General features: G+C 48.4%; 1 protein-coding gene across 6 annotated transcripts in view; it reads left to right on the plus strand.

Moving 5' to 3' along the window:
• Positions 1–14,224, plus strand: part of svep1 (sushi, von Willebrand factor type A, EGF and pentraxin domain containing 1) — a 46,518-nt gene that overhangs the window by 3,662 nt on the left and 28,632 nt on the right. For all 6 annotated transcript variants that reach the window (XM_061669641.1, XM_061669642.1, XM_061669643.1 and 3 more), the window contains exons 3-6: positions 5,706–5,961; positions 7,100–7,276; positions 13,694–13,852; positions 13,959–14,138. In XM_061669641.1, the coding sequence (XP_061525625.1) occupies positions 5,706–5,961; positions 7,100–7,276; positions 13,694–13,852; positions 13,959–14,138 (772 nt within the window). The remainder of the gene's footprint in view (positions 1–5,705; positions 5,962–7,099; positions 7,277–13,693; positions 13,853–13,958; positions 14,139–14,224) is intronic.

A 14,224-nucleotide genomic window follows, 5' to 3' on the forward strand; every position in this document is an offset into this window, starting at 1 on the left:
GGTCGTCGTGGGCCTTTCCAAGCCACAGCAGGCCAAACAAATAACGTGACTCTCGTTCCAGTGAGTCAGCGCAACGTCTCCCATTCCTCCCATTTCGATGTTTTCCGTCCAAACCGAAGACCTGTTCGCACACTGTCTGCGAGGTTAAATGAGACCCGTGGTCATGACATTTGAGGTGGCAAAAGTACACACACCCTGTATTTAAGCTGTGGGACAGATAGGCGTGTAAAAAAAAAAAAAAAAAAAAACAAACACTAAACCGGGCGAGCAAGCGTTTTCTGCTAAACGGGCACATTTGATTTTTAAAATGAAAAGATGGTCCAGATCATTTAAAAATAATAATAATAGTAAAAATGTCCACAGCTCGTGACCATAGGTGAGGGTAGGAACGTAGATCGACCGGTAAATCGAGAGCTTCGCCTTTCGGCTTAGCTCCTCCTTCACCACAACGGACCGATACAAAGTCCGCATCACTGCACACGCCGCACCGGTCCGCCTGTCGATCTCCCGTTCCATTCTTCCCTCACTCGTGAACAAGACCCTAAGATACTTGGACTCCTCCACTTGAGGCAGGATCTCATCCCCGACCCGGAGAGGGCGCGCCACCCCTTTTCAGACCGAGGACCACGGTCTCAGATTTGGAGGTGCTGATTCTCATCCCGGCCGCTTCACACTCGGCTGCGAACTGCTCCAGTGAGAGTTGGAGATCACGGATCGATGAAGCCAACAGAACCGCCTCATCTGCAAAAAGCAGAGATGCAATACTGAGGCCACCAAACCGGACCCCCTCTACGCAAAGCAAAAATTCTGTCCATAAAAGAAATTCTGTCCATAAAAGTTATGAACAGAATCGGCGACAAAGGGCAGCCATGGCGAAGTCCGACCCTCACCGGGAACGAGTCCGACTTACTGCCGGATACGCGGACCGAACTCTGACTCCGGTCGTACGGGGAGCGAACAGCCCGTATCAGGGGGTTCGGTACCCCGTACTCCCGAAGCACCCCTGAATAGACCTTACCAGGAAGGCTGAGGAGTGTGATCCCCCTGTAGTTGGAACACACCCGCCTGTCCCCCTTCTTAAAAAAGGGGACCACCGCCCCAGTCTGCCAATCCAGAGGCGCTGTCCCCGATGTCCACGCCATGTTGCAGAGGCGTCTCAACCAGGACAGCCCCACAACATCCAGAGCCTTTAGGAACTCCGGGGGAATCTCATCCACCCCCGGGGCCCTGCCACCGAGGAGCTGTGGCACGTAAATACTGGAAAATAATGTCAATGGCTGGCTTCTTGGTTCGAAAGAAAATTAGTCACGTGGCGTCTTTTAACACGAGTTAATCAATTGCAGCTTTGATGAATCGTACATTTTGGAGTGACAAAAGGCACAAAATAGTTTGCAAATGTGTTGTCTCTCAAGAGAATAAGAAGAACCAAGCCAAAAGAAAATCATTTGCAAGAAGTTGGGGAAGTGCTCTGTCAGTAGCGGCATGCTTTTCGCAAAGTGCAAAGTGAGCCTTGCGCTTGTACGGAAATCAGGAAGCGCTAGTTTTTTACGCTGAAGCGCAGCTGCGCCGTCTGTGAAAATAGAGCACTGTGTCTTTGGTTTATGAAATTGCAACAGAAATAGTTTTGTCTACTTTTTAAGAAAATGCACCATCGATAGTCGGTCTTCTTTCTAGGAAATAGCAACATCAGTAGTTGGCAATTGTGTTTTCTCACGAAGGGGGGGAAAAAGGACCTTGGCGAAAGAGCATCCTTTGCACGAAATGAAAGCAAGGTGCAAGTGTTTGATCCGGCTCCCAAGGGCGAGGCCGGACCGTGATAAAATGATAAGACGGGGCTCTGTTTCCTGTCTCGGCAAAGCGCCGCTTCCCGCCATCTCGGCCTTAATCGTTTCCCCCCCCGCTCGCGGTGTCGCCGCCACGCAGCCCGTCCGGCTGGTCCTCGGTGTCCGGGATGCTTCACCTCGCCGCGATAAGAGCAGACACGGGGAGTTAACGATCTGCAGAGAGAAGCGGGTCATAGGTCGAAGCATACGTCACCGGTATACAGCACCTCATAAATCTAGGACAGCGTTCCAAAAAAATCAGGCTGGTGGACGGCGAGAGAAAATGATCTCAACAGCCAGGATGATCCACTCAACCGAATTGTTTGACAAACGATCGTTCCTTCACGGGACTCCCCGCTCCCGCCCTCGTTTCTGAAATGGATGCGGAATATTTTCCAGAAATTCGGGCCCGCTTTCCAGCCACTGAGCGTCTCGAAAGAAAGGACCCCGTGGCCTCCTCATTCGTGACTGCGCAGATTCTTTCCATCATTTCAGACGTTACATTGCCATGTGTTTATTCCCTGGAAACGCTGCGTTCGCCGGTCACCCGTGACAACGTATAAGCGGTAGAAAATGATTGTCAGATAGTACGGATGGTGGGAAGTAAGCAAGTTACTTGCGCTATTTCTCAGGTAAAGTGTTCCTTCAAGCATCTGCCGCCCCGCCAAAGGTTCAGAATTGCCTTCAGATGCCACAAGTTGCTTTAAACTCCTTAACTCACTTCAACATAGTTCCTTGGTTCCAAAGTAAGCTCTTGTAATGCTTTGGCCTGGAAATGTGACTTGGCAAATGCCAAACCGCAAATATGCGTTGGTCCACTCTCCTTTACTATAGTATTTAGTTATTTTTTTAAAGTTAGTAAGAGAGGGAAGCTATCTTTTAAGTCGATACGTTTTTGTTTTTGTTTTTTTCTTTTTGTTGTTGTTGTTTTTTTCATTGTGCCAAGTTATCATAACAGTGTCTATACTTTTTCAATTTGAACTTTGGGAGTTGAGTCACTACTTGTACTTTTACTTTTAGTATCTGTTTTCGTACTTCAGACAATCTAAGATACACGATCCGCCTCTGCCCCCCGCCGTCAGCCCGTATTGGTCTGGAGCTCTTCGAATCGTGCGGCAATAATGAATTGGATACTAAGTCTCGAAGAGGAGTATGCGTTTGAAGGACCACCGGAAATGACGAGAGATTTGTGTTTTATGGAATTACGACGTCAGTAGTCGGCCAACCTAGAGAAGGGACACGGTGTCAGACCAACACCTTCCACCGAGTCCACTGTTGCACATAAACGTCCACAATCATCAGCCACCCGAGGCTTAAAATAGAGCGCCGCAATCGGGAGGCCAGCCTGCTCAAGCGCGGGAGCTGATAAATGAAAGCCAGCGAAGGTGTGGAGATGAGGAGACGGGCGTATACACGGGTTGTGAGCGCTGCGGACGCTTTGAAGACAAATACTTTGTTGGCAGGGTCAGGGGGTCGCCGAAGGAAGCGGCTGTCGGCGGCGTGGCCCGCCACCTTCGGTTATGCCTGGCGTTCACGGTCGCACCAGATTCCACCCGGTTGTCATTTGAATGTGCGCCATACATTTGCTTGCCTTCTTGTGTCCACTCTTCGGATCCGATTCACACTGCCGCTGTCGTCACCCTCGGTGTCCCAAAATCGATCCCTTTCACACCTTATGTCTTGGCAAACGTCTCACTCCCCAAGACGCGAGCACAAAGCTCGCAACTGTAAATATGGTGAATTCGGTTGGCACTCAACCGAACGAGCAGACTCGGTCATACTCAATGGAATGTTAGACTCGGATTGTGCGCAATGTTGTTCAGTAGCGCCGCCGGTGGAGAGTTGCGTGTTGACGTTTGTCTGACCGAAAGCAAGCCGAGAGCAGAGCGGATAGCCTGTCAAAATAAGCACTCTCGCTTCCGAAACCAACGGGGACGGCGGGGGCGGCTTTTCTGAGCGGATGTGGTCAGATTGCTGTTGCGGGCCTTTGTTGTTGTTTTTGGATCGTGGATGCAAAAAACAAAAACAAAACAAAAATCATAATAAAATGACCACGTCTGTTGCCACGCCGGGAGTTTGTTGATGTTTTCACTGCTCATGCCTCCAGGCCTGTTGGTTGCTTTCAACACTCTTCTAGCACATCCTCTATCATTGTCTCCAAATCACACACACTGATATGCGCCCGTTGTTGAAGGCTTGTTGTCGCTCCCTTGGACCTGCGCCAACGTGGCCGACAAGACTCGGCCCAACGCAGCATCCGAGAAATGCGCGGGAAGCCTTATGTTTGTGTGAAAATTTTAGGTTCAAGACGTGTATGTTCTATCTCGTTCCCCGATGTTTTTTTTTTTTTTTTAATTCTTCCAATAGTGTTTTCCACAAGCAAGAACATGATCTTTTCAGCCCCATCTCAGACACATCCCTTTAAGACACAGGGATTCCTTAGTTTACTGCTATTCTTTTGTTTGGCGCATACAATAGCAATTTAAACCCCAGCCGGCGTCATTGCAAAAAAAAAAAAAAAAAAGGCCTTCACTTATAATCTGCTCATTTTCTTCACACTTCTGTGGGTAAGAAGAAAAAAAAAAAAAAAAAAAAAAAAAGCACGAGCTGTGTTTTGCCTTTTTGTTTGTTACATATATTTTGGGCACATGAGCTTTTTGTTTAACAGCAGTGTATTTTTACATTTTATTTTACGCACAGCTGTTATGCACAACAAACGAGTGGTACCACGGAGCGCCCGGTTCTCCCGAATGCAACGGTGCGACCAGTTCCGCTGGCGGTCCTCCTTTTCCTCCCTCGCTCCCTCGCTTCGTGGCCTCTGTAATTACGCTCCTCCTGCCAGAGGCCGCTTGATGTTTGGCCAATTAGACAATAAAGACCAGAACTTTCTCTCCTTTACCCCGTCACACCCTTCATATCCTTCTTTCCTAGGATTGGGCTCAGAATGTGGGGAAAATCAGTTCTTGTTTTCAGAGGTGGCCAAAGTACTTTCACGCTGTCCTGAAGTAGAAACACAGATACTGATTCGACTCCTAGTGCTTGAGTACAAATGTTTACCGTCAGTTATTTACAATGCAGCGTTCCCCTCAAGCCCCTGCCGAACAATCGAGAAAATCTCAGTTAGTTTAGAATTGCCTCACTTTTATCGAATGAAACTCTTCAACTCATTTGCACCTAGTTCCTCGGCACCAAGATCAGTTGCCTCCCGACCGTCAGGCCGCTCCAGGTTCCGCGGTCCGCCGAACAGCGAGAGAATTTCGGCTTCTCAGACCCCTGAAAATAAATGCTTCACCGAGTTGGACGTCCCGTCTAATTGTACGGGGTGGATTGTAAATGCGGGCCTCCACTTAGTTTAGGAACTGTATGCGCGTCTGCCCAGTGTTTTTGGGCGGTTCTCTGGCTAGCAGCTGGCTTTTCTGTCAGAGAAATCACTCTAGTTTTAGGCCATTCTCTCATTTTTCTCTCACCCCGCGCGCCTGCTGAGGTCGGGATTTGAAGAACGCTCGAATTGAGGGTTGCTTTTAGTGGTCATGTGTGACGTTCTCCCATATCGCTAAAGCCTGGGATAATATAACAAGCAGTTGGTGGAGCCTCTCTGTTTTCATTTTCTTTGGTCCTTGTCTTCCTTGGGGCGGCAGGTGAGCTGGAGCTATGCCAGCTGATTTGGGCAAGAGGCAAAGTCGACCGTCTTGTTCGCCAGCCAATGCGGGGCACGTATAGACAAACACCCGCATTCACACCGAAAGACGAGTTAGTCACGTTCATAGTTTTGGAATGTGAGAGCAAGCTGAAAACCCCCAAAAGTCACACCGCATTGTCCAGTTTGTGCACTGACTATCCAATGTATTTACCATCGAATGCGTTTCTCTTTTTGCCCGACAGCAAATCCTGCGACATTCCCGCGCAAATGCAAGCAAGGTCATCTTCCTCATCACCGACGGCTACTCCAACGGCGGAGATCCTCGGCCCGTGGCGGCGGCTCTGAGGGAGCGCGGCGTGGAAATTTTCACGCTGGGCATCTGGCAGGGCAACATCCGGGAGCTGCACGACATGGCCTCGCACCCCAAGGACCAGCACTGCTACCTGGTGCACAACTTTGCCGAGTTCGAAGCCCTGGCTCGCCGTGCGTTGCATGAAGGTGCGAGATCTGACAAGCTTTAGCATCGGACCATATTTTATTCCCCCTTTTGTAGGGTGACCCAAAACAATTTTCCATCTTTTTTATGACAGAATTCTTAGGATGAGCTAACCGACTTTAAAAAAAACATCTGTTATCCTACTTGACGGACTTTAGGATCGGATTGCGCCTCTGCACTCTTTCCATTTACTCCTTGAAGCTATATAAGATCACTTCACAGCTCTGCTGCCATCAGATCTCAATGAGAAGCTAACGTTTTAAATTGGTTGAGGTGTGTTTTGCCTGTTAAGCAATTAGCTCACGAAGTGGAGCCCATTTTCTGCCTGACGTCAAGCGGGAAATCCCATGATTGGCGACAGTATCCCAGTATCGGTATCGGTGCCCTACTGTACATCTCGTCAAATCGCGAGGTACCCAATACCAGTTTACCAGGCTGTCATGTACTACACTGTCTTGTCCTCCCTAATGTGCGGTTGTGTGCAATTTGGCAGATAGCGAACAGTTCTTCCAAAAGAGTTCAAGCCGTTTATTGAAACTCCCGGTTGACGTTTACAGTGAAACTAACGCAAAATAAGGAGAATTGCACATTGTGCTGGATGTTAAAGAAAATACATAGCTTCCGCTAGCGCTCGCTTAATGCTAACCAGTTAAACAGGATAAACCAGAGATCAATTTTGACCTTCATGAAAGGCTGTGAATACTGTCTGTTCCTCGTCTTTTATTTTTAATAGATTTGCAAAAAATCTCCCCGAACTCTGTTTCATGTTGTCATTATGTGGTGTCTTTTGTAGAATTTTTGAAGAAAGAAAAATGGATTTCATTCATTTTGGAAAAAGTAACAAAATGTGAAAAAAACCTAAAAACCCTATAAATCACAAGCGTGGACTTGAATCCAGGCCGTCCGAAGCCCCGGATTGGGGAGACGTCAGTCGTAAAGATCAGAGGCAGACGCGGATAAGGCCGTGAGAACCAAAAAGCAGCTCTGGCCTCGCTTGCGCTTCTTCGTGAAGTCGGCCAGGGAGCCTCAAAGCCTGCTCGGAGGCTTTCGGTCACACGCTCGGCCACTCGTCGCGTTCGTGGGAAGAAGACATCTTTAGGTTTGATGTCTCGTTTTAACACCTCCGCCTCATTTCCCAAGATCTCCCCACGGGCAGCTACATCCAGGAGGATCTGTCCCGATGCTCGTCCTTGTGCGAGGCCGGCCGGGACTGCTGCGACGTGATGGCCAGCTGCAAGTGCGGCACGCACACCGGACGCTACGACTGCATCTGCGAGAAGGGATACTACGGGAAGGGTCTGCAGCACGAGTGCACGGGTAGGTAGCCCGAAAAGGCTCTGGACTCAACTTTTGTCTGTTTCATCCTCTCGGCCGAAAACGTCAGCAAAGCACGATGTCAGTGGTTCTCCAGCCTTTTACACCAAGTGCCACCATCATACCAACAGTGACATACAGTAGCATTCTAGTACTGTTCATCAAAAACAAGATACTAAAGAGTATATTTAAGTATATTTAATATTATTGTTGCCACTGTAACATTAAGCGGTTTGAAAACAAACCGCATCATGATGACAATGACGTAATGGTTTGAACCCAAACACCATCAAGTCCTCAAGCTGTAGATCTGCGAGCTAGCGCCGCATACACGAGGAGTCCGCTACTTGTTTTCCGCGTTTGGTCTACGCGACGTTCGCAACGCAAGCGCGCCAAACGTTCGCTTCGGTCGACAGCAGAGGGCGACACTGCCAAACATGGCGGCCCCCTGAGATGGATGAAAACTGATGAATTCATCGCTTTCATTCTTTTTCCACAAATCATGTCAATCAGAATACTGTGTTTAGACGAGTGGAGGCACAGACGACGAAATTCACGCACCAATTAAATGCCAATTAAACATAATACCTTGTGTACCCCTAAATACCAGAGGAATGAAAAGGCTGCCTATTTTTTGAGAAGAAGGCAAAATGTCACAATATTAGTTTCTGAGTCTTCTGTTAAAGTCAACGCTTGAAGGGCCGTCCCTCTCCTTCCGGCCAGACGTGATCCGGTCGAGGAACTTTGGCGCGACGTGTTCCCTCATTGGCCTCGATTGCAGCCGACGATGGAATTCCGCGAGTCATGACGCATTCCTTCATCTCGCTTTGATTTACGTCGCTTCTTTAGGCCCTGTCTCGTGTTTCCGCGGCGGCGGCGCACTGCGACTCCACACACGCAGGTGGTCTCGTCGTGTTAAAGGTTGCATCATGTTCACTGCGTTTGGGAGGCACAAACTCAGCGTGCGTGTGTGTGTGTGTGTGTGTGTGTGTGTTGCAGCGCAATGACTAACAGATGCAGGAACTCCAAATTGAGTGATTGAGTAAGTGTTTCGTTTTGAAAGCTAACTTTGATACAGACACACTAAAGGCCAATGTTTTCCAACATTTATTGAGTCGAGGCGCATATTTTAAACGAGAAAAACATAAATGTCACAAAAGGTACATACAGTACAGTAAATCCCCCACCAGATTGCGGTTCGCCCACTGCGGAATTTTCTGTTCAACACACAGTGGTACCAACAGACGGGTTTCTGTGGCTTTTTGCGTCATGTTGGGAGCCACGGAATACAGTATAGCCGTCGGTGAAAATAAATGAACCAAACCCACCGCAAGAAAGAGTAGGCTGTTCCCTCATAATTGACGTGACAGGCTGAGGTTCACACCCTGATCTTTATCGTCGACCCGAAATCTGCGCTGATCTCAAATCCAACGCGATGCAAATGCCGCCATCGACTGGCGTCTGCTTGTCATTGCGCTTACGTAGACGCTTGAATGTCACAGACGAGCCGGGCGAGACCGTCTTCCATGTTGAAAAACGTACTTGACAAATAAATGTCGGTGGCAGTAAATGGTTGAATTCCAGTTGATGAATAGAAATGTCCACGGCGGTGTATGACTTAAGTACCTTTTTTTTTTTTTTTTTTAAATGAACTCCTCTGCACACAAAATGATTTCCCTATTTTATTAACTTACATAGTGCTCATACTGAGAAGAATGGGGGTGGGGTATCAAGTTACATGTTGTTTGGGTTGACATTTCTTTTGCTAATGTTGTGGACTTCGTAACAAGAAAAATGCAAAGTTAGCTCATGATAACAGTGGAAAAAGCACACCTCACTTTCAAGTTTTGACTTTTGATGGAGTCAAGACTGAGGCTCAGTTTACCTCAAGTCGGTCTGGCTGAAGCAGAGCTTGTTGTGTGGATTCTGGCTACTCTGCGTGCGTCACTGGTCAGCTTTTTTGACAGGCGCAGCAAAACACTGCTGCCAGAGTTAAGCCTCCCCCTCCTCAGCGTGTGCGTATGTGTGTGCGTGTGTGCGTGGCGGGGGGAGATTCAGGTGGGTTTGCCGTCTAGACTCTGAGGTTTGCGGTTTTTTTTTTTTTTTTGGCTCCCCTTTTCCAAAAACATACAAGAACATCAGTCCTGCAGTGGGGCCGTTATTATTATTGACCGAGCAACTTGGTTGGAAACCAGATCCAAATCTCCACTGTGTACGGGAGTATTGTTTATAGACCCGTCCGCGCCAAGAGAAACAGTCTCATCCAACAAAACACCAGAGGAATTCCAGCAGATAAAGACAAAAGGCGAGGCCCCGTTCTGACCGTTTGCGGATAATGCTGTTGCGCCTTAAATATCTTCGATGAAGAGGACACGAGAAGTGGGTCTGTGGACCGAGAGTCAAACGGGGTCCGTGACCTCTTCTGGAACCGGAGGGAATGACAGGAGCTCTGGATTATGTTCATGGGGTGTCATGAAGCTTACTCAGTAGCGCTGCACTGGAAACGTCAGAAATGATGCTCGGCACAAACTTCGGGTGGACACGTCTGCCGTAACAGGACGCACGAAAAAGTCTCAAAGACCCATGTCTGAAATTGAACACGTTAGTTTGAAGCAGCCACCTCGGGGCCAAATCGTGTGAAAAGGAGCTTGGGAAGATGAAGATTAGACGCTAGTTTGCCCGATTGACCTGCATTGGAGGGTCCACGTGGTGGTTCAAAGTGAACATTTCCAAATCAGGTCTCGTTTTGGAGTGCCTGAAGCAAACGTCCACCGCTGGCCGGCGCACGGATAAAAGTGGCCTTCTATTTTCTGTCATTTACGGTTGGATGCTGTAATAAGTCAGCATTCTGCGTTTCTACCGAAGGAGCGGACCTGTTCCACGAACAGTAAGGACTCGCCGTTACCGCTCGCCTGGGTCAAGCTTCAATTGCCCCCCACAGCAGCAATAACTGCAAACTGTCTGGACAGCGTGTCTGTCTCCTTCCACCTTCTCGTTTCTTCGGGGGTCGCGAATGAAAGCCTCATTCGGACATCTGGTTCTGTTCCGCTGTGGGAGATAAAACACAAATCCCCTCCGTGTTTAGCTACGAACGCGGGGCCCACGTGATAACGAATAGATAAAGCGTTACGGAAAGCCCACTCCCTTCATGAAACGACACAAATGGGTTTGTAAACGGCTTGAATTGATGCCTCCTGCTGCTGTTTCTTCTTGTTTCTGGGTCAGGGCTATAAACGCGCCCTCCTCCGCCGGCGAGCGCGAAAAACAAGTCGGCACGGCGAGTTTTCCATCCTTTACGCGACGAGTCGAGCGTGTCGCCAAGCGCACCGGGCATAAATAAGTGGCGAATTCAACACTGCGCAAACACCCGGATATGATTCCGAGCCTCTAAGGCAGGGGTGGGCAACGTACCATCCCGAGGCGACATATGGCGGCCACAGTTCTTTAATTGCCCCTACGATCGTTTACACGATGGAGAGTCTTGTAATATTTGTCCCTCTCCGAGTCCAGTATTGTCTCCCAGCTCCACTTCTTGTCATGTAACTCCGAGTCATTGGGTGGCGTCAATCCCTTTTCCAAGTGTTTATTTACACCGTGCACACCGAGGACGCACTGTTGGCCTTTTTGTCACTTATTTCCCAGCACACCGCCATCTATAATCAAACTCACCAGACTGGAGAGCTGCCCGTGTTTGTACAGTTGTTCAGCGGTTGGCCTCAACCTCCCCGACGAGTCCCCGCGTTCCCGTAGTCTGTAATAAGCGAGCGAGACGTGCAGTCTGTCCTTGGGAGTCAGCGAGAGGTATCGTCGCTCTACCGATGAGCTCGGGATTGCTTGACGTCCTCCTTGAAATTCCCTTTTGTTGTGTGTGGGGATAGAAAATGGTCATTGTTGCTGGTTCCCTCTCCCCGGATACTTGGTAGGGGGTCCAACATGTCAAATCACACCAGTGTCACAGGCAAAGTATATACCGAAAAAGCAGCTTTTTCATCACTCCCCCATGTCCGACCCTGGCGTGAATGTGTTTCGCGGGCCAGACCGGACACTTCCGCTGTCTATTTATGCACATATTGAGTCTCAGTCGCAAGTGGGACGATCGGTGGAACTGGAGAAGGGGGCAAATGTTTTTTTTTCATGGAATTTGGCCCCAAAATGGCTGCTTCAAATCAAAATGGCTGACTTCCTGTTCAATTTCATTCACGGGTCTTTTTTGTGTGCGTCCTGTTATGATTGAGCGATTGGCGAAACTCGTGTCCGGTGCTACTTCTTCCAAACTTCCTGGCCCCTTTTTCATGGAACGGCAGGTTTTTTTTTTGTTTTTTTTTTTCTTTAATACACTTTTGTTTATTTTCCGATTGCGGAAAGGTTCGGAACGTATCCCTCGCGATAAAGTGGATTTCACTGTATATTTGTATCGCGATACTTGTAGTACTAGTGACTTTTGATCCATTCCTCTGGCCTACGTGTTCTGGGAAGCGCTCAGATTAGCGGTCCACGCTCAAACGGTGAGATGGCAGAATTTCGATTCCCCATCTGGAATCGGCCGGCTCCGGTTGCAGAATAAAATAAACCAGATGATGACTCGGACCAGATGTGCAGACATATTTCTGTCGGTAACATGAAATTGTGAGATTTGCTGCCTTGCAATTAAATAATTTGTGTCGAAGATAAGAGGTGGGAAGCAGCGTGCGTAATTGCCCCGTGTGGTTGGCCGTGCGTTTTCTAGCATGTGTTTGTGGATTTTGTGGGAGCGAGCCTATCAATGTACACAGCGAGCGACGAATGTGACCCTCTGAGATGAAACCAACCTCTCCAAGTCGGTCGCTGCGGTCCTCTGAATAAACCTTTCGTGTTCGTCCCAGTCTTTTTTTAGGCGGGTCTAATCCAAACGTTCTCGTGTGATTGTAACGTTGGCTCCTTGCTTATGAACTGGCCTGCACTTTGTTTGCGTTTTCTTTTTTTTCTTTTTTCTCCTGGCGTCCCACTTCTTGCTCAGAAAGCGATTACCCCGTTCTCGCGAAATCTCGTCTAAGGTTAGCCTGGCGAGCTGGAGTTGCTTATCTCTAGTATTAAACGCAAGGGTCCTTTTTCTTACCCAGCTTTTTATTAACCCCAGCGCCTTTAAAATAATGCCGATCGTTTTGGGGTTGTTCATCGCGTTCGCTGTTCACGATGATCAGGTTTTGAAATCAAATGAGTTGACTTTGCTGACTTTCTACTGCTTAACGTGAGAAATGAACGCGACCCGTGTCACGCTACTGCCCAGTATGTGTTCTCAAAAAATTCCGCTTTTTCTTAAATTTCGTGGCTGCTGCTTACTATGTATACCGGCGCAGGCGATAGACCATTTTGTCCCGGAATTTAATGAAGTACAATATCTTTTTTATTGTTCAATGAAAGAATGGGAGCCAGTCAAACGTCGTTCTGCTTTCCGCTCATCTGCCAGTTGACGCCCTACTTCCTCTCTAAATAAAGACTCCGATGTTTGGCTGCTGTGTAATTCCGAGCGCCGCGGCGTCCAAGCGCAATTGCTGCGGATTCATTACGTGGCCTGTGGCGTGCTGATACGTTTCGAAAGCAAGTTCATTCTTTCGTCGTTCATCACTTCCTGCTCCTTCCTCCCATCTTGGCCCGATTCCTGGCGGAACGGGCCAGAACGTCTGCTCTTTCGGAACTGTGTGTGGATCTGTCTGTGCGCATCCGAAGCCAAAACATGCAACCTTTCAGGAGTTTCGGCCCCGGTTGGATGCTTCAAACCAAAATGGCCGACTTGCTGTTCAATTTCAGGCATGACATTTTTTACCGCATTTTGCGGCGGTCGGTGAATTCACACAAGTGCCTTTTGAAATGGCTTCCGCTATAAATGACTTGTCGTAAGAGTGGCATGTTGAGTATTTACTCTCCATCTTTCACATAAGCTTCATGTGGAGACATTGCAACTACTGTGAATTCTAAATGGGTTGGAAGGAAAACTCATAATATGTCTCATTGCTTAAGGCCTACAAATCCCATCAAATATCCCCTGTGGAGAGGTTTTTTTTTTTCCCCGTGTATTTTTCCATCTCCCGAGCATGTTTAAACATGTGCGTGGGTGTGGACTCGCAGAGTTTATGATTGCCGATATTAAATTGTACAAAAAAAAAACACACACAAAAAAAAAGAGGACAAAACGGGGAGACTCTGCATCCGGTTTTTAATCAGAAGTGTTATCCTGAAAATGATTTTAGACCAGGCAACACAGTGGCCTAGTGGTCAGCACGTCTGCCTCAGTTGCTACATAGAAAAGGAAAGATGGATGCTTTTTAAACGAATGAACCTTTCTGAATATCATTAACTGTTTTTTAGTTTTCGTTTTTTTTCCAGTATATCTGGTGATATCATTCAGGCTCTCCTTTTTTCTTTTTCTTTTTTTTTCCTAAGCATGCCCACCCGGCACCTACAAACCAGAGGGAACGCCCGGAGGTTCGAGCACCTGCCTGCCGTGCCCGGACCAGCAGCACACCTCCCGGCCTGGCGGCACCTCGCTCAGCGACTGCGTCTGCAAACCGGGCTTCCGGCAAGTGGACTTGACCTGCCAGGGTAACCGGAACGATCGGTCACACGTCGGTGTTAACCGCTACCAATCGCCAGATGATTGATTGATTGATTTAGATTATTTTTGTTGTTGTTGTATTTTTCATTCCAGTGGTTCATTGCCCTCCGTTGTCCCCGCCGCAAAACGGCTTCTTCATCCAGAACATATGCAACAACCACTACGACGCGGCCTGCGGCGTCAAATGCCAGCCGGGGTTCGACGGCCAGGGGACGGGCATCCGGCTGTGCCGGGCCGACGGCACCTGGTCGGGCTCGCCGGCCTCTTGTAAACGTAAGCAAAAATTCAAACGTCAAAGTCAGCTGGGATAGGCTCCAGCTCACGCCTACAGAAAATATGAAACAAGAAAACACACGCAA

Source organism: Phycodurus eques, chromosome 23, assembly GCF_024500275.1.
Source record: "Phycodurus eques isolate BA_2022a chromosome 23, UOR_Pequ_1.1, whole genome shotgun sequence".
NCBI classification, from domain to species: domain Eukaryota; kingdom Metazoa; phylum Chordata; class Actinopteri; order Syngnathiformes; family Syngnathidae; genus Phycodurus; species Phycodurus eques.